The sequence below is a fragment of the Theropithecus gelada genome, chromosome 8 (genome assembly GCF_003255815.1).
Source record: "Theropithecus gelada isolate Dixy chromosome 8, Tgel_1.0, whole genome shotgun sequence".
NCBI lineage: Eukaryota > Metazoa > Chordata > Mammalia > Primates > Cercopithecidae > Theropithecus > Theropithecus gelada.
In genome coordinates this window covers 87327925-87346934 of record NC_037676.1, presented here as the reverse complement: position 1 = coordinate 87346934, position 19010 = coordinate 87327925, and the positions used below count along the sequence as shown (strand labels likewise).

The 19010-nt window shown below is 34.5% G+C and overlaps 1 protein-coding gene and 1 pseudogene across 22 annotated transcripts in view; one reads left to right on the top strand and one right to left on the bottom strand.

Annotated features, from left to right (window-relative positions):
• Positions 1-2202: 2202 nt before the first annotated feature.
• RALYL (RALY RNA binding protein like) overlaps positions 2203-19010 on the bottom strand; it is a 757987-nt gene continuing 741179 nt past the window's right edge. For all 22 annotated transcript variants that reach the window (XM_025395091.1, XM_025395093.1, XM_025395085.1 and 19 more), the window contains one exon: positions 2203-3165. In XM_025395091.1, the coding sequence (XP_025250876.1) occupies positions 3148-3165 (18 nt within the window). In that variant the 3' untranslated portion in view covers positions 2203-3147. The remainder of the gene's footprint in view (positions 3166-19010) is intronic.
• LOC112630905 lies at positions 4121-4213 on the top strand (annotated as a pseudogene).

Genomic DNA, 19010 nt, shown 5'->3' with positions numbered 1-19010 from the left:
CTGCCCTTTTGGGTTCAAGTGATTCTCCTGTCTCAGCCTTCCAAGTAGCTGAGATTACAGGCATGTGCTGCCATGCCTGGCTAATTTTTGTATTTTTAGTAGAGATGGGGTTTCACCATGTTGGCCAGGTTGGTCTTGAACTCCTGATCTCAAGTGACACGCCTGCCTTGGCCTCCCAAAGTGCTGGGATTACAGGCATGAGCCACTGCGCCCGGCTATTGTTCACTAACTTTTTTATTTTTATTTTTTGAGACAGATTCTCGCTCTGTCACCCAGGTTGGAGTGCAGTGGTGCGATCTCTGCTCACTGCAAGCTCCGCCTCCTGGGTTCACGCTATTCTCCTGCCTCAGCCTCCCTAGTAGCTGGGACTCCAGGCACTCGCCACCACGCCTGGCTAATTTTCTTTTTTGTTTGTATTTTTAGTAGAGACAGGTTTCACCGTGTTAGCCAGGATGGTCTTGATCTCCTGACCTCGTGATCCACCCGCCTCGGCCTCCCAAAGTGCTGGGATTACAGGTGTAAGCAACTGCATCAGGCCTGTTCTCTAAACCTTTAACCCCTTAACAATTTTAAATAGTTTCTTTTTGGCTTATCTTCTGCTTCATTTTTATTTTAATTCACTTGGTTGTGAATTTCTGCTTTGATAACTATTCTTTTGTTGAAGATGAAAGCAAAATTGGTGCTTTCCCTTTTCACATTTCCATGAGTCACCAGTTTACCTACCTTTAAGCAATGGGCCTAATTTTTCATATTTTTTCTTGAATTTAATGTAGTGAGTAATGTGCTTTTTGTTTTTCCCTTAGCATTGTTTTATGAGACTGACATTATTTGGAGTTAGAAGAAGCTCACATTCACCTCCTCAGCCCTTGAAAGCTTTCTTTTAAGTTGTTAAACCAAACATTTAGGGATTACAATCCTAAATCACCTATACTTTGATTTGATATATATTTTATTCCATCTTTGTCATTAAAAATTCTTAAACCAGGAACTGGTAACAGAGAGAAAGTTCCATGGTTTTATATTTCAAGGTCTATGTGGAGAAAATCCAGTCCAATAACAAAGAATTATTTTTATACACTTTAATTATTTATCTTATTTTGAGAATAATGTCCATTGGGGAAAATATGATACTCTCAATAATTTATGATAATGCTGGATTATAAATGCCGCACTATTTATTGAACACTATGAGGACAAATGACAAATTGGGAAAAATATTCACATACATAATTTTCTAATACACAGTGCCTGCAACACTTCTCTCTGGAGTATCAGATTATTCCTAGCAAATTCATCTATGGTGCAAACCAAGAAGCCACCCTGCTGATTTTAGATAGAACCATATGCAGGTTATTTTCAGTTTCAAGAATCTAATCTGGCGGTCACAAATTCTCCCATGACTATTTTGGTAATCAAAAATAGTTAACAGTGCACCACGGTATGGTTTTTGCAGTTCCTTGAAAAGGAAGTACATTCTTGATCCAGATCCTGGGTTCTATGTGCAACTTTCTACAGACTTTAAGTAGGAAAATTTAGTGTATTCATGTTATTTAATATTAGAGTTGTAATTCTTTTTCTTTCTCCAGAATTTTGGTTTTTAATACCTCTTGTTGGATAAAATGGCATCGTTTTTCATAAGCTTGGCTTCAAAAGAGAAATAAGATAAATTACCTTAAAGAAATTAAATAGAAAATTAAGGGAACACATACCAAGGCGGTTTTAGACTCTCCTCAGTTTCTTTGAAAAAAGAAGGGCTTAATCTTACTAAGTGTCCTTGGTGACATTTGTAGATGTTGTCTCTGTGCTCTTTGATGAGGAACTTGTAGTCGTTTAGGTACAGACTTTAAGTCTGGCAGAACATAAATACCTCCCGATGAACTAGTTTCATCTTCAGTAGTATTCTGAAATATTTTCTTAAAATTCTGTATTTGGAGGAAAAATATACTTTCCTAAAATATAAACTGGAGTATGACTTCTGTCAAGGTTTGAAGGCCATCTGGCTTTCTTTTACATGGCAAATTATCATGTTCCAGAATACAGGTCACTCCCAAGAGGGTGTGGGCATGTAGAACCTATAATGCATGCTTTGGTAAAAATACGCTACTTTCATTATGGTGATGATTTTGTGGTAGCACAGTGACTGAAAAAGTTCAAACTGAATATTAAAGCTAAATGTACCCCAAAGGAAAGATACACACCAACTTTGTTTTAAAAGAAACAGTATTTATTAAGAAATTATATGTTGAATTCTCCTACAGTCTGTGAAGATGGTTTCTTCCATTTCCACAGCACAAGACAACAGCTAAGATTATCTGGAAAACACTTGCAATGCTTGGGAATGGAGAGTTCCTAGGAACAGGAGGTGAAATGACATGAGTATGCACTAATTTAAACTTTTGGATCCAAGGGCAAGACAGTCTTTTCCTTGGCAATTTAGTTCTTACTTGTATGAACACTAAAACCTGTCCATGGAATCTCATACCCAGACTGAAGTAATAATTGGATCATTTTAGTTCTGTAGAGCGGAGCATGCTCAACTTAATCACAGATCAAACCAACAGTTCTTTAACTATTATATCACATCTGAAATATCTGCATTCTTTATTAATAAAAAGGGTGCTTATACAGGGCAGAAATATAACTTTTTCAAGTATTTTATCATTATGATCTCAAGTACTTTAAACTATAAATTAAAAATAAATTATAAAAACTAGCATAAGATGCATATTTTCTTACATGACATTGTTGGAAATAAGCTTTAAATACAGAATTGCAATATCACCTTTTATATATGATCAACAGTGAAACATGCTAATCATAAAAATAGCTTTTACAAATATACATTTGTATATAGTGTCTCCCTTACCATTCATAAATGCCTTTCACATTTTAAGACAAAAAAAAAAAACATAATTAGCAAAGGGGAAAACACATTTACAATTTAAACCATAAAAACCTGACAATTGTACAGCTTAAAACGTAGAAGAAATGGAATTCTAAAATTGAGCAATACTGTCCATTTTATTTATTTGGGTTTTTATATAAATTGAACCAAAGATGCTGCTGTCCAGTAAGAAACCTCCTTTCACATTTCTGGGGGTTGTCACAGTTTCTCTTCTGCTTTGCGGCATCATGCGTTATTTCAGATCACTTTATCTGTAGAAACTGAGAAAATAAAAAAAAATTTTTAAATACAGAGATTTGTGTTTCATTGTTGATAGCATGCATATACTGATAGATTTTAAGGTTAAATCAGGAGAAGAATAAAGGAAGAATTAGATATTTAGTACAAATAATTTTGATGGTAGGTTCTTAGGTCCTTTGTTCTAGGCAATTCTATAATTGTTTTCATTTATGGAATGTTACGATTTTTTAAAAATCCAGCTAATTTACTGCCTGAGGTCAGCAATTATTTTCAACTTGAGTTCTTGTCCAAGTCAAAGTAGGAACCACTTAAAGTTCTAGGCTAGGGAAAGAAATTTGAATTACTCATGAATCTTTGTTGCCCCTATCAAGAGTGACCATAGGATACTTACCTTTGAACAGTGCAGTCCTAAGCCTTATGCATCTGGGATAGGAAAAAAAGCTAATACAGGTCTTTGATCTGCATTTCACAATCTTGGTTGCAAAAGAAAATCAGAAACATCTAAAGACTTCATGGTGCAACCACGAGTCTGAAGCATTATGTAAGAGCCCAAATTCAATTGGTTGAATAACTGATTGAAATTGAATATGAAGATAAAATAATGCAAGACTCTATCAGTGGGGAAAATCATGTATTTATCTTAGAATCCTATCAAGTTCCAGGGCTTTATATTTAGATAAAAATATTAGACTTACTGTTATCCCATCAACTTCAAAGGTCTTAGGGGTTAGACAGAAAATCTGTATATGTCTTAAGAGTCAAAGACATGCAAATCAAGGCATCAGTCTGGATGGGACATGTTGGCCTTTTATAAGTAGCCAGAGAATTAGGTAACTTGACTTTATTTACTAAAGATTTGAAGTCCATGATACAAAGATTATGAAAAAGACTGAGTATGGCAAATGGGTGGTGAGAATTTCTTTGGAAGTTTGCAGCCTCCCAGATTTCATGCTGGCCAAGACTACTGGTTGAAAGAGACTCAGTGAACATGATGATTGAGTTTTCACACTCACATGTGAGATGTGCCTCCTTCAAACCTTGTTATGATGGAACATTACCTGTCTAACATGAAAAAAAGAAAAAAAATTAAACTGAACTAAAAATAAAACATACCCACTTAATAGTCTTTTCTATAGTCAAACACATTTAAAAACTTATATTCCTAGGAAAGAAACTTTCATGAATAAGACGTAAGTACATTTTGATGCTGTATTTTGATATATTCTCTTTCTCTGTTTCTCTCCCTCACTGCCTTTTTCCTTTTCTCCTCCCTCTTTCTCCTTACCCAATTTATACTCTACACTGATCACATATATATGAATTTTGAAAAATGAAAGCTGTATTCAAATGTGTTTCTCATGCAGTTCCAGGTTGTGTTTATGTGCATGGGAAGAGTCCATTTGGTACTCAAGTCACAAAGGTTCGAACTTATTATACAACATAAGTAGACTACTTTTTGTGTGGTGTAAAGGAAGTTTTGTATATGACCTGCATGCACGTATCAACAATGATCAATTATCAATATGAGAATGAATAACTTAAAAAATAAAATACAAGTAACCCATAGGTGAACACTGATATATGAAAATAAGGTAATACAATGTTTGAATTTTGATAGATTCACTTGTGTGCAAAAAGGAAATAAGGCTATTTATATGATTGCAATTGCACTCTTTCCTCTAAGGCCTCCATTGATCACTTTCTTATTATAAATGGAAAATGCGAAAAATACTGCAGCAGCTGTGTATATAAAGTTTACTAGTCATGGTATTTCTCCAGGTTAAGTCATGGCAGTTGACATGAATTTGGTACATTCTTACACCATCCTGCATGTGTCAAAAGAGGTAATGGCTGTTTAGTAAATATTTACTTTGTTAAGATGAAAAAAACAACCTGCAGATTTTTTGTGCATAATTCATTATCCCCAGTATAATATTTTCTTACACCTTCCTTTGCTTCTTAATTGTAAATAATTACATAAAAATAATTGTTGGAGGAAGAAAGGTAGGTTTGAAAATAATTTATTGAAGTCTTCCTTCTCACCATAAAGCTTCAAAGCATTTGAATAAAACAAAAACCTCATTGACTTTGCATTGTGAAGCAGGTATTATTAACCATATGGTTACAAGTCATGAATATATTTCTCCTTATCTAAAAACAGTGGCAAAACATATTCACAAAGCTTTCCATAAAAGTGCTAGTATGAGAAAAGGCTTACTGTTGGCTGTAAAGCCTGGGAGAAAGAGGACAAACTATGACATTCATATTGCTTTTTTCTCAAACATAGTCACTTACGGAGCTGATTGGTTTAGCATAATGTAAAACTAATTGTGCTCTCCTTCTCTGAATAGTGGGTAATTTATCTACGGGCTGTTTGGGAGCTTGGAAGCTTTTAAAACAAATTCTCCTGATGATGAATGCTTTTTAAACTTTCAATCTCTCCCATTTCTGAAAAACAACAGAGCTACTCGGTCGGACTGGATTGTACTGAGCCAACCAATTACTTCTACTTGACAAAGATGAAATGGATAGTATTAATCTACATGGAAAGCACATTTAATTTTAAACTTTATGCATTACTATATTTGAAATAAAATAGTACAGCAATATATAGAATAAATTCACCTTATTTATACCTTTGCCCCCAAAATCATACTTTTAAATAAGTCTGGCCGGGCGCGGTGGCTCAAGCCTGTAATCCCAGCACTTTGGGAGGCCGAGACGGGCGGATCACGAGGTCAGGAGATCGAGACCATCCTGGCTGACACGGTGAAACCCCGTCTCTACTAAAAAATACAAAAAAACTAGCCGGGCGAGGTGGCGGGCGCCTGTAGTCCCAGCTACTCGGGAGGCTGAGGCAGGAGAATGGCATGAACCCGGGAGGCGGAGCTTGCAGTGAGCCAAGATCACGCCACTGCACTCCAGCCTGGGCGGCAGAGCGAGACTCTGTCTCAAAAAAAAAAAAAAAAAAAAAAAAAAAGTCTGACTTCTTCAGTAGCAGGAACGCTTGTTATTTTTGTTCTAATTCAGATTTATAACTAATAAGAAATTAGAGAAATTTACATAATCTATATTTTTAGGGAGCATATATAAATGCAAAAAAGGGGAAAGAAACTGTATGTAAGACAGGTCACATAACACTTTATAGAAAAGCAAAGTCTTACGAACAGCAGTTACATTTGTTGCCACTATGGATCATGTTTCTTGAGTAATTGTTCAGCCATTCACACTTTTTACAGATAATGTGACTATATTTGGCTTTCACAAATCCCTCATTCTAAATGAGATACAATTCAATTCACATTTTTTAAGTAACACAAACTAATTCCCAGCACCTATTGTTCATAAGTTAAAACTTGTCTTCTGTTAATAAACTCTTAGGAACCAAACTACATTACACTTTTAGGTTCAAATAATCATATCAAAAAACTGTAATGGAATGGAAACCAAAATGAGTAGTAACTTATTGGAATAACTACCAATGGTAGTTATATAACTGCTCCATTAGGTAGTTCTTGGAGGCTCAATAATCTCTATTCCTGAGTTGATGGCCATTCAGAGTGCAGGACAGTGAATCAGAAAACACAGGGGAGAATCATCTGAGATTTTCACTTTAAAAACAAGGCTTCGATGAGTAACATCTAGTATGTAATTTCCCAACAGGGTGACTACAGCCAATAATAATTTACTTGCACATTTTAATATAAATAAAAGAGTATAATTGTTTGTAACACAAAGGATAAATGCTTGAATTTAAATTGGGTTAACCCTTGACATTGTCTATAGTGATTCTTGGTAAGTTGTGACTCCACTGGCAAACTGTCTTCTGAACATGCTCACTGCATTTTTACCTGTCTCCATTCCGCCTTCTCTTTCCTTATTTCCCTGCCCCTCCTAACTGTTCAGTTTTATAATTCAAACCCATTGTTCTGCCCAATAATTCTCATGTCTTTATCCTATTTTCCATCTGGCTCACAACAGTCATGAAATAAAAAAGACCAAGAAACGACAGGGCTTTTTAGCATAGTGGATCACAAATACCCATATCAGTGGGTTTTGTTATTTCATACAGAAATGGAAAGATAAAAAGGCTAGGAAAATCAGTAATCTTCTATAGTATCATAGAATTTAAGTTACTGTATATGGTATGCTAAGATGTTTTATTTTTCTCTCCTAAAACTGAAGCTAAACATAAAACAATACTATAAAACAATCATAAAAGGAAAAAGGAGGAACTTAATGTTAAAATCAATTTATTTACCAAATCTACAGAAACTTTTCCTGCAAGTATTATAAAGTGACTGTCAAACTTTTGCACCATTCATGTTTTAGTTTAATTTATAAGATTGATTTATAGACACAGTATAAAGAGCTTTTGGTTTCAAATTGAAAACAGTATACTAACATAAATTATAATTAGAACTACCATATTCTTCATGGACATTTGGTTTGGGACATGGTTTATTGTATTAGACACACCTGAGACTGGGTGATTTATAAGGAAAAAGGGTTTAACGGATTTACAGTTTCACGTGACTGGGGAAGCCTCCCAATCATGGCAGAAGGCAAGGAGGAGCAAGTCACATCTTACATGAATGGCAGCAGGCAAAAAGAGAGAGCCTGCGCAGGGAAACCCCCACCCCCATAGCACAATCAGATCTTATGAGACTTATTTACTTTCACAAGAACACCATGGGAAAGACCTGCCCCCATTACTCAATTACCTCCCACCAGAACCGTTCTACAATACTTGGGCATTCAAGATTTGGGTGGGGACCCAGTCAAACCATATCACTTACCATATGTGATTTTAAAGAACCCTCCTTTTCAGAGTTAATGACATCATTTTCTCTGTCTAATTATTGCTGTCTTTAATGAAGATATTAGTGCAGTAATAGTTTTAACATCTAGACACACAGATCATTTATGTTTCTGGAGTACATTTAACTGAAATCACAAATAATTTTCAAATAAGAGTCTATTTATTTTGGATTCTATAGGAGTAGTTTTTTTAGTTTGTTAAAATGTAATGATGTCAGGAACCATAATGATGTCTTCAGAAGTGTAACTCCAGAAGCATCAGAGAACCAGAGTGGTTCAGTGGTGAAGCTGGTGATTACTATCTTACAGTGATCTTGTCTAATCTCTCAAACAGAGCAGCAGTGCCTTTTACAGTAATTATGGCCAATGAATATGTAGCTTTGTCTTGACTATCTCAAATGATACAGAACTCTTAAGGCAGCTTGCTGTATTTGTAGATAATCGTGTTTAGAAAAGAATTTGTTACATTGAGTCTAAATCAGCTAAATGACTGAACTATTTATTAATGTTAAGCCAAAAACCTAGAGAGTATGACGATCAGTAAGATAGCCAGACACAATGTGAGAGGTATTGAAGTATCAGGGGATTCTGAGCTATCAGCTATAATATTCAGGTGAGATCTTCTAAGACAGCAAGAGAAAGTAAGGCAGAAAGCAACTCCAATGGGAGGTGGGTTGGTTTTAGAAAGAACATTAAAGACACCTGAGTTACCTAGCTAAGGTTCCGTTGATTCCCTCCAGATAGACTATGTGGTCTCTATCAGAGTATGGAAATGGGTGTTTAGAATCTGGAACTGGGCTAAGTTTGTGGGCATGGGTGACAATCATTATAATTACACTTATTCATATAGTGGGTGGAAGTTTATAAAAATAGTTTATGTGTATATTTTCATTTGATTTTTATTATAAATCAGTGAGGTTCTTGGGCAAGAATCATCCTCAGGTTGATTATTAGTTCTTGTATCAGAGAATGAATGTTTTGCCTTTCAGCCCAGACTAGAGCTTTCTCTAATATTCTGTTCTGACCAGTCATGGGAAGAAGCATTGTAGTGAGGCAGCCTGGGCACATCACTAATTATAGCACAGATTATCTTTACTGGGATGTGAAAATACATACCCTCATAATGAGTAGGAGATAAGGGATGGAATTAGTGGAAACATATTAGGATTTCCCCATACCCTTCTACATGCTTTTCCCTGATTTGTAGTAGTTCTGCCTAAATATTTTTTTAAGTTCAGTTTTGAACTAATTAAAAATCATTTTAATTAAGAATGTGCTTTAGGCATTTGTCTGAAAAAGACCTTTTTGTTGTAAAACTACTTTGATTAGGTAAAAAGAACAATTAACTTTATAGTAAAATTATTGTGAGTTACATAATTTTATTTAAAATGTGTAAAAATTTAAATATTGAAAAAATTTAGTCACATTGTTTGGATGTTCTGTTACACATACATTAACATTTCTCTTATTTTATTCCAAATTGTACTCTGATATTTTCTGAAGATAATGATGATTGTATTTTGAGTATTTTGGGATCACTGACAATCATATTTAACTAGTTGTATTGATAGATTATAGTAGTTTTATTTGGCACATAATTTATGTTTGATAATGCATCAATTTTTGATTTTTCATACTAATTATGTAGTGTCTAAAAATCATTTACTCCCAATGCTGGAAATGATAATGATAATTTTAGGATAGTACTCCAAATTGCCTAAGTTAATGCTAGTGCAAAAAACCAAGTGCTGATTAATGCTAAGATTATGAACTTTGAAATTTCACACACTTGACTGCTTTCCACAGGTGCTTATGGGATTAATTTTAGCACTACAAGTAGAAATATTTAAAGAATCACTTTATATCCAACAGGAAAATGTGATTTGGAATTAATTGCTTTACAGGAATAATTTTAAAAGCCCTTTGAAAATGTATAGTTAACTCATAATTCTGAATAGCTGGGGGAAAGGTTGTCATGGTTGTTTAACAATTTTCATTTAATTAAATTTAGTGTATACACATTCAAAGATTAGAATATAAAGTGACTTCATTTTTAAAATTGCACAAATTTGACAGTAAATGAAATAGTATGGTGAAAAAAATACACTATTATCCTATAAATAAACCCCTGTTTTTTTTTTTTAATCTCAGTATATTTGGGAAACATAGTTAATTTAAAAAAAAAAAACACTTAAGTCTTAAAGTTTTGTAATATTACCAAAACACTTTTAACACTGAAATTATGTGGGATATAATAGAATACTGGATAACTCAGAATTTCAGAGTCTTGTAGTACCTTCTATTTCATGTTTATAAAATAATTTCCAGAATTATAACAGATGTAGAAGGAATTGGAAATTGGGTTTAATCTGTCTTATGAATGATCATGCCATATCCTCTGCAGGTTACTTTTTGAAATAGATTTTGGATACCAACTCACCTGTGTTTTCCTTTATTCATTATATGAGAATATAGAATTTAGAAAAATCATCAGTTATATGATTATCCTGGTATAGATCAAGATAAATAGAACACTGGAGCATTTTTATTCAATAAATTTTTGAAATAATTCAGTAAAAGTTGAGTTCTCTCCTAGATTTTTGTGAACAAATCTGTTCCCAAATAAGAAAACAAACTTAATTGGAAGGGCTTTTTCCTTTATAATCAGATTCCTCTAATAAGCTACACTTTATAGACCTGAACACAATGCTCTAACATCATGTGTTCATTGGGATTTGACTGGGGTAATCCACAAGACTCATGATCACTAGACTGTACTTTGATAAAGAGGAAGGGTGCTGTGTTTGCCTGGCTTTCTTTCTGTTGTATCATCTATACCTAGCATTACTTGCTGAGCAAAGAAGGTATGGTGTTACTTAGTGTATATGTGTATCTGTCTGTCTGTCCGTCCGTCCATCCATCCATCCATCCAGGGTCTGCACTGTACATCCAAAACTAAATTATTTATACTGTATTTCACAAATACTCATCTTAATGAAGAGAATCCTGAGACACAAAGTCACTTGACCAGGGTCTTACTGAAGGTGATAAAATAAATCCAGCACAGAATCACATATTTCTGCACTTACCTGAGGGTCACATTAAATAAATACTTGATTTGAAATAAACATGACAGAATATTGATGTCCCTTGTGTGAAGGTTGGCAATGACATGTTCCCAACAAACTTTCCTCTAAAAACATGGGTCCTTGGTGGGAGTTACTTTTAGATTTACTTTGGGAACTGGGAACTGGTTTGATTAGCAGAGTTTTGGCAAGGGAGTGTTAGGAAGAGGGGCAAGCATCTATAGCACTGTTTTGGAGATCCTCTTCTAACAGTATCAGCAAGTGAAAGAGCAGAGGGAATTTGTTTCTGGGTTACAAAGAAGAATTGTGAATATTTACTTGCATATGTGTACATAACTTTAATAAATTTTAAATAAACATTGACCTTTTAAGGGAGTGATGAACAATGCTTTTTTGAAACTGGATTTCTGTATTTTTTTTTTCTACGTAATAAGGAATACATATTTTTGGTCTTAGTCTCTGGTTCCTAGCACAGAGCTCCTAAATCCCTTATAATTTCCTAAATGATAAGGGTGATGGGAGCATCTGTCATTATAATATTTGGTTTTCGTACAGAGCTTCTGGAATTCTTGTAATTTCTTAAGTGATAGCAGTGTCTTTTGTTATTCATAACAAGCTCTTTGCTCTCACTTGAGTTTATGATGATGAGGTGACTTAGGGTAAGGTCCCTAGATAGTCTCAAGATAGTGTTGATCTCCAGAAAGACTGAGTGATTAGAGGGTTTGAACTTTCAGTTTCACCCACTAACCTTGAGGAAAGTGAGAGGTGCTGGAACTTAAGTGCCATAAAACTCTTGAACATGAAATTTGATGAGCTTCTCAGTTGGTGAAAATAGCCACATGCCAGGAGGAGGGTGCACACCAACTCCACTGGGACAGAAGCTCCTATGCTCAAAACCCTTCCAGTGAAGTTTTTTCCTGAATTCTGTGAGCCATCCTAGCAAAGTATTGAACAGGAGGAGGGGGTGCATGGGAACCTTGATTTATAGCCAGTAGAGCAGAGCACAGGTAAAAAGCTAGGACTTGCACTGGTACATGAAATGGGTGAGTGGGAAGGGTAGTCTTGTGGGACTGAGTCCTTAACCTGTGGGTTCGGATGCTATCTCCAGATAGATACTGTGAACTCAATTAACTATAGGACACCCAGTTGGTGTCCACTAGAGAATAGCTTGCTGTGTGGGAAAACCCCTCTACCACCACATTTGGTCATAGAAGTGTTCTGTGTTGTGAGAATAGAATAGAAGTTATCAGTGTATTTTTCATCAGACCTTCTTACAGCTCTATCAATAGCTGCATACCAAAGTATTAATAATAGCTAAAAGTCATTGAATATTTCAATGTAATTGACTCATGAATTGGATATGCTTGGGTTATGAAAGTATAGAACCAGTTTTATTACTTTATGTAGAAAATACCATATCTTGCATAGGAATAAAAAATAAAAAATAAAATTAAATAAAAATTAAATAAAAAATAAATTGAACCTTTCAAAAGCATATTCTAGTCAATGGATAGTTGCTAGTTTAACTTTCTGGTAGGAAGAGAAGGAAATTAAGCCTCAGATTTCCTATTCTTGTCATCTTGCTGATGTCATTCTTTTTGGCTAAACTTTTTCAATCTAATATATCAATACTTCCAGATATAGTTACTCTCTTTAAGTTGAAACAACTCGAAGAAAAATCTGTTTGTTGCTTAGCATCAATAAATAATGGTGATAAAACATGCCCATGAATATCAGAAAATGAAATATATTTAAATTTTGAAATTATTTAAAATTCTGGGTAAAGTTTTAGAATAATTAGGCTTTTTCTCAAAGTTATTAGTTTTCATATAAATATAAAATTTCAAGTGATTTGAATTTACATTGATATTATTTTCCCATAGCAAAGGTTAAGAATGATTTCAAAAAACATGATATTTTATATTTTACAGGAACAAAGATTGATTCTGTGGCACACAGGTAAGTTTCAGAGGACTGAAGTGCAATCAGAGTACTGAGGTGAGAAACTATGCACATGATTATATAAAGAGCATTTTCAAGTGATTTTTAGATGTAATTACTTTTTATGTAGAATTCATACTTATCTCTTATATATATTTTTACTTTATAAACTTTTTAGCCCGTATCATTGATGGTAACAGATTTTTTGTTTTGAGATTTGAAAGCTGTCTCATTTAGACATAAAAACATACGACACCTATCAGTGTAAGTATGAAATGTTTATGTGACTGTCTGTATTTTAGGTAGCCCTGTTAATAGTAGATCACTTATTTTAAGCATTTAACATCTTACAGCCCAAGACTTTGACAGCATGTCTAACAGAGTAGAAGAAGTAGATCTTTCTCTGATATCTTTTTCTTTTATTTCCAGTTTTTATTTGAAAAAAATGTATCATTTTTCCATGGTGGCAGTACAAATAGAACTGTGCCATGTTTAGAATGTACATATGGAACTTCATATACCATCCTGCTTCATGTTAGATTGTAATTGCAAGTGTCATGAAAAATGTCTTTCTCTTGATCCAAAGCATTGTGTAGGTGTGCTAAGGGGGCATGTTATAATTTGCATACCCTGGGTGCCTCTCTACTCTGACACAGCCTCTTCCTCTGTCCATCCTTTTCTGAACCTCATTTGTTATTAAAATCTAATTAGCTATTGTTTGAAACAAAGTATGAATGTCTGATTCTCGAGGTTAAAGTGGGAGATGAGGATCTGTTAATTGTCAGAGAACACCAGACTGAAAATTTCTCCTTAATATACCTGGGTTCTTTAAATAGTTCTGTCACTGCTTTTTCCTTGGCAGTAAAACTTTGAGGCTTAACTTTAGTTAAAAACTTACATGTATTGAGGGCTTACTATATGTCAAGCCCCCTTTTAAGTACTTTAAATATTTTTTTTCCGTTTAATATTCACACCAGCACTACAAGGGAAGTGCCATCATTATACTCATATTACAGATTAAAAAACTGAGGCACAGAGAGGTAAGCCATTTGCTCAAGTCACATAAGTCTTCATATTTGGCTGTAACTAACCCAGTGCTTTGTTCATACAGCCTTTATTTCTTACCTTTGTGTGTCATACACTCTCTCCTATTTACAGCAATTTAGATCATGCCTAAGCTCTCAACATCATTACCCAAATAGTAATACTATTATATTTAGCAGCTAATGCTCAACTACTTCTGTGTTATATAAATAGAAGGTTTATTCAAAATTATTTGTTATCTATTTCAGTATTTTTGTGGTAGTTTCTTCCTATTCCCTTTGGACACATTCTGTGGTATTAATTAGGAATGTTGAGACCTTACATCCTTTGAAAGGCAATAACAGGCTTGTAAAGAGGCTTTATTGAACTATCTCAGGAACATTTGGGCACTAGCCTAGCAGCTTCTCTACAATCAACTTGCTCTATTGAAACAAATATGTATAAAATATTTATGACTTTAAGTGTTCTTTTCATTGTGTGTGTCATAAGCTTTCCTTGTTAAAAATGAGGACATCTGAGAAGGCAGTATCCTATTTTGATGGAAATCATTTGACATGTCACAGAGAGAGCCTAGATGAGGGCATCCCCATTGTCAGCAGTGGCTAGTGACCCAGATGGCCATCTGCCTGCTGAGATCCTCAGGGCTTTGAAATACATGGCATGGAAATGCTATCTCACTTTGAACAATTCTTAGATACCAAACTCTGTAAAATGTGGGGTACTTTTCCAATGTAATCTAACAAGTCAGTCTGCAGGCGGAGTTTCTTCCAACTTCAAGTAGAAACTTGTGCCAAAAAAAAAAAAAAAAAAAAAAAGTGCTGGATGGTGACATCCAGTCAGAATATCATTCAGTGGCATCATCTTTTCAGACATGAGATGCAGATCAGCAGGATTGAGCTCTGCATTTCCTGGGGGTTTAGGGGAGGTGCACAAACTGCTAGGGCTGCCCAAGATATCATTATATGGGAAGATTCATTAAAAATATTGACCCATAGTGAAAGGATATCTGCACTCTCATATTTATTGTGGCATTATTCACAGTAGTCAAGCTGTAGCATCCACCTGAGTGTCTAACAATCGGTGAATGGATAAAGAAAATGTGGCATATATACACAATGGAATACTATTCAGCCTTAAGAAAAGAAGGAAGGACTGGCTTTTATAACACCGTGGATAAGCCTAGAGGACATTATATTAAATGAAATAAGCCAGGCACAGAAAGACAAATACTGCATGTTCTCACTTCTATGTGGAAACTAAAACAGTGGTCAGAAGCAGAGAGTAGAATGGTGGATACCAGAAGCTGGAGGTGAGGGAAATGTGGAGATGTTTGTCAAAGAGTACAAGGTTTCAGTTAGAGAGGAGGAGTAAGGTTTTTTGAGATCTATTGCATAGTATGGTGACTATAGTTAATAACACTGCAGTGTATATTTCAAAATTGCTAAGATAGTAAATTTCAAATGTTTTCATCACAAAAATTGATAAGTATTGGGGTGATGAATATGTTAATTAAGTTGATTTAATCATTCTACATATGTATACATACACTATAACATCACTTTGTACTCCTTACATATATGCAATTATAATTTATCAATATACAATAAAATATGAACATTGACTCACATAGTGAGAACATTGCTCTTCCAGTTCTTTGGATTGCATTAATGAGAAAGTTTGTTTGTGTCAGTCTTAACATTTCTCTAATACTGTCTATTCTTTTTAATGGGAGAAAGAGAATGAGAGAGAGAGAGAGGAGAGGAGAGCCAGGAATACAGGGCTTTTTGGTCATACACAAATATCAAGCTTTTTTTTAAAGTTTTGTCTTTTCATTATGTTTATTTTAAATATATCTTCTACTTATGAAAAGAGATACTTGGTTTTTCATTTATTAGAGTGAACTAAAGTTGAGTGTTAAAGATACATTTATTTTAAATAAATAATGAGGTAATTTAATAAAAAAACTAAGTAAAAAACACCAATGATGCATAGTTTCGGCACAAACCAAAAGGGGACTATAAAAATCCAAATTAATAAAATTTGTGAAACCATAATACAACGAAAATATCTAAGGGTGTTAGAATCTTACAAACCCTGATTGAAGGCTGATTCTGCCTCTTACGAGCAATGTGAGCTTGGGGAAGTTACTTAACCTTTCTAAAATCAGTTATTTATAAAATAGCTACTCCTCGAAGTTATTTTAGGCAATAATGAAATGACATATATAAAAAACTCAGCATTGTTTCTGGAAGGTAGTGAAAATGGAAACAGTATTGTTTTCTTTCCCTGTTTTGTCCTGACTTGGAATAAAATAAAAATGCTCTCAGCTTTTCACTGTTTGTGTGTGTGAACATTATATCTTATTTTCTCAGATTTCTGCCTTTTTAAAGATAAGCAGTTTTCCACATTTTTGAAACAACTAATGGCCAGAATGATTCCAGAACTTGTTCAATTCACACAGCTTTAAATAGCAGGGGTAGGTATTATTTCCAGTAGACCACAGGCTAGGAAGGCTTACTTTTAGGAAAGGTTACTTAATATTATTAAAATGTATTCCTAAAACTGAGGCAAGACAAAAATATCAAATATGCATAAGGTTTCTGGGATACTTATCAGGTTCCAGGTGAAAAGAATTCTTATCAGGTTTCCAAAGGCCTGAACTTTCATTTCATCTCAGGCTATCTTGGAACAGGCTACCCCAGAGCTTGTGATTTTCCATATTCAGAGACATTCTAAAGACAGCGAAGGTTTAGAAGGGAAGATCCTTAGGCAGGGCCAGGCTGATAGTGCAGCGTGGTTGTGCCAGTGAGAGATTTAATGGGTGGAGAACCAGCTGGGCACAGTCCTGGCTGGTGGGTGACAAAGGTGTACCATGCCAGGGACTGAGCTGGAGGATGCCTCTTTGCAACTTGAATGCTACCCAGATAAAAACTTTGTGCCAGTCCATGAAAATGTACTTTTTTTAAAAAAATGAATTAATTTCCAGAATATGGGGCAAGAATTGTAAAAGGTCAGCACCATTTTGGCAATAAATCTCTTTTCCACTGTGATTCTGTCTGTTGAGCTATGAAAAAAATTGGGGCAGAAAAGTGCCTCACTTTTCTTTCAATTTCTGATTAAATGAAATGTGTTCATACCTGTTCCCATTTCTTCTGTCACAGATTATTAGATTCAGTGTAGCTTGAGCAGGTATACCATTAGTTTCCATCAGAAATACTGCTGTTAATGGCTTTCTTAGCTTATTCAAGTACAAATTTCTTGCCCTGGTATTTATCAGACGAACATTGTCTTTTATCTGTTCATTTACTTTTATTTTGTTTTAGAATTTTTACAGCTCATCATACTCAATATTTTAAAAAGCTAGAAAAAAATCATTAAAGTCCTGTGCCTGTGAAACACTGAGAAATGAATCAATTATATTTGTATTTGGAACATTAAAAAAAACAAACTTGAAAAGAATTTCTAGCTATTTGGCAGATAAAATACTTAGGCCACAGAAGTTCAACAACCTCTGGAAAAGGCAGTGAGAGGTCAGCATTTACAATTAACCAGCTTTTCCCAGAAAAAGTCTATTAATCTATTCAATAAATACACTGTAGGGGAATTGGCTTGTGTAATATGTATATACTTTAACATTTTATTTGAATGAATTGCTGGATGTTTCTAAGAAATAGCTTCTGGTATTTCTGTATAGAATATTTTACATATTCAGAACATTTTAGGTTTAGAACTTAAAAAACATACAACTAAAGGTTCCAGTGTTTTTATAGATTGTAGGAAACAGAAGTATTACTATCATGTAGATCTGGAAGAAAGAGATGAGGTAATAAAAAAAAATAGTATTCATAATTGCTTGAACCCGGGAGGCAGAGGTTACAGTGAGCCAAGATTGCACCACTGCACTCCAGAGTGCAGATGACACAGTGCAGGTGACAGAGCAAGACTCTGTCTCAAAAAAAAAAATAAAATAAAAAGAATATATATATATAATATTCATATAACGGTAGTGCCAGAAAATTCAAGGAATAGAACACTGTTGTGTCAGGAATCCAAAAATTCATTGTTTGATAGGATAAAGAGAATTTATGTGTATTCTTAGAATACAAAGATAAGTGGAGAAATTGGAATGCTTGCACATTGTTGGTGGGAATGCAATATAATGCAGCCGCTCTGGAAAACAGTACGGAGGTCCCCCTCTCCACAAATAAAAAGAGAACCATCAGATGACCCAGCAATCCCACTACTGTGTGTTTATCCAAAGAAATTGAAATTAGGATCTCAAAGAGTTATGTGCAATCTTACACTCATCACAGCACTATTCAAAATCACCAAGATGTGGAAATAACCTAAATGTCCACTGACGGATGGATTTTGTAAAAGGTGGTATATACATTCAAGGGAATATTATTCAGCCTTTAAAAAGAAGGAAAATCTGTCATGTGTAACAACATGGATGAATCTTGAGGAGATTATACTGAGTGACAGTAAGACAAATATTGCGTGATTCCACTTATATGAGGTATCTAAAATAGTCAAATTTGTAGAATCAAAGAGCGAAATGGTAGTTACCAGGGGGCAGAGGGAAATGAACGTGTTGCTAATCAATGGGCATGAAGTTTCAGTTAAACAAGATGAATACATTCTAGAGATCTGCTATATAACATTGCATAGTCAACAATACTGTATTGTACCCTTAAAATGTTTTAAAGATGGTAGATCTCATGCTAAGTGTTCTTCTGTTCAGTCTCTCTTCATTGGCAGACAATTCTCCCATTTAAAAACTAAACAGTTAAAAAGTAATAAGAAAATTGGGTGGAATATGCATGTAACATGCTACAGTGAACAGAGGCAATATTAGAAACCAGAAAGGGAATAAAAAGTATGGTTAAAATTTTATGAGTCTAAATGATATTTCCATGGTTACAGTGCCATTTTTAAAGATTAATTTCAACCAATGCAGTTTGTAGAGTCTT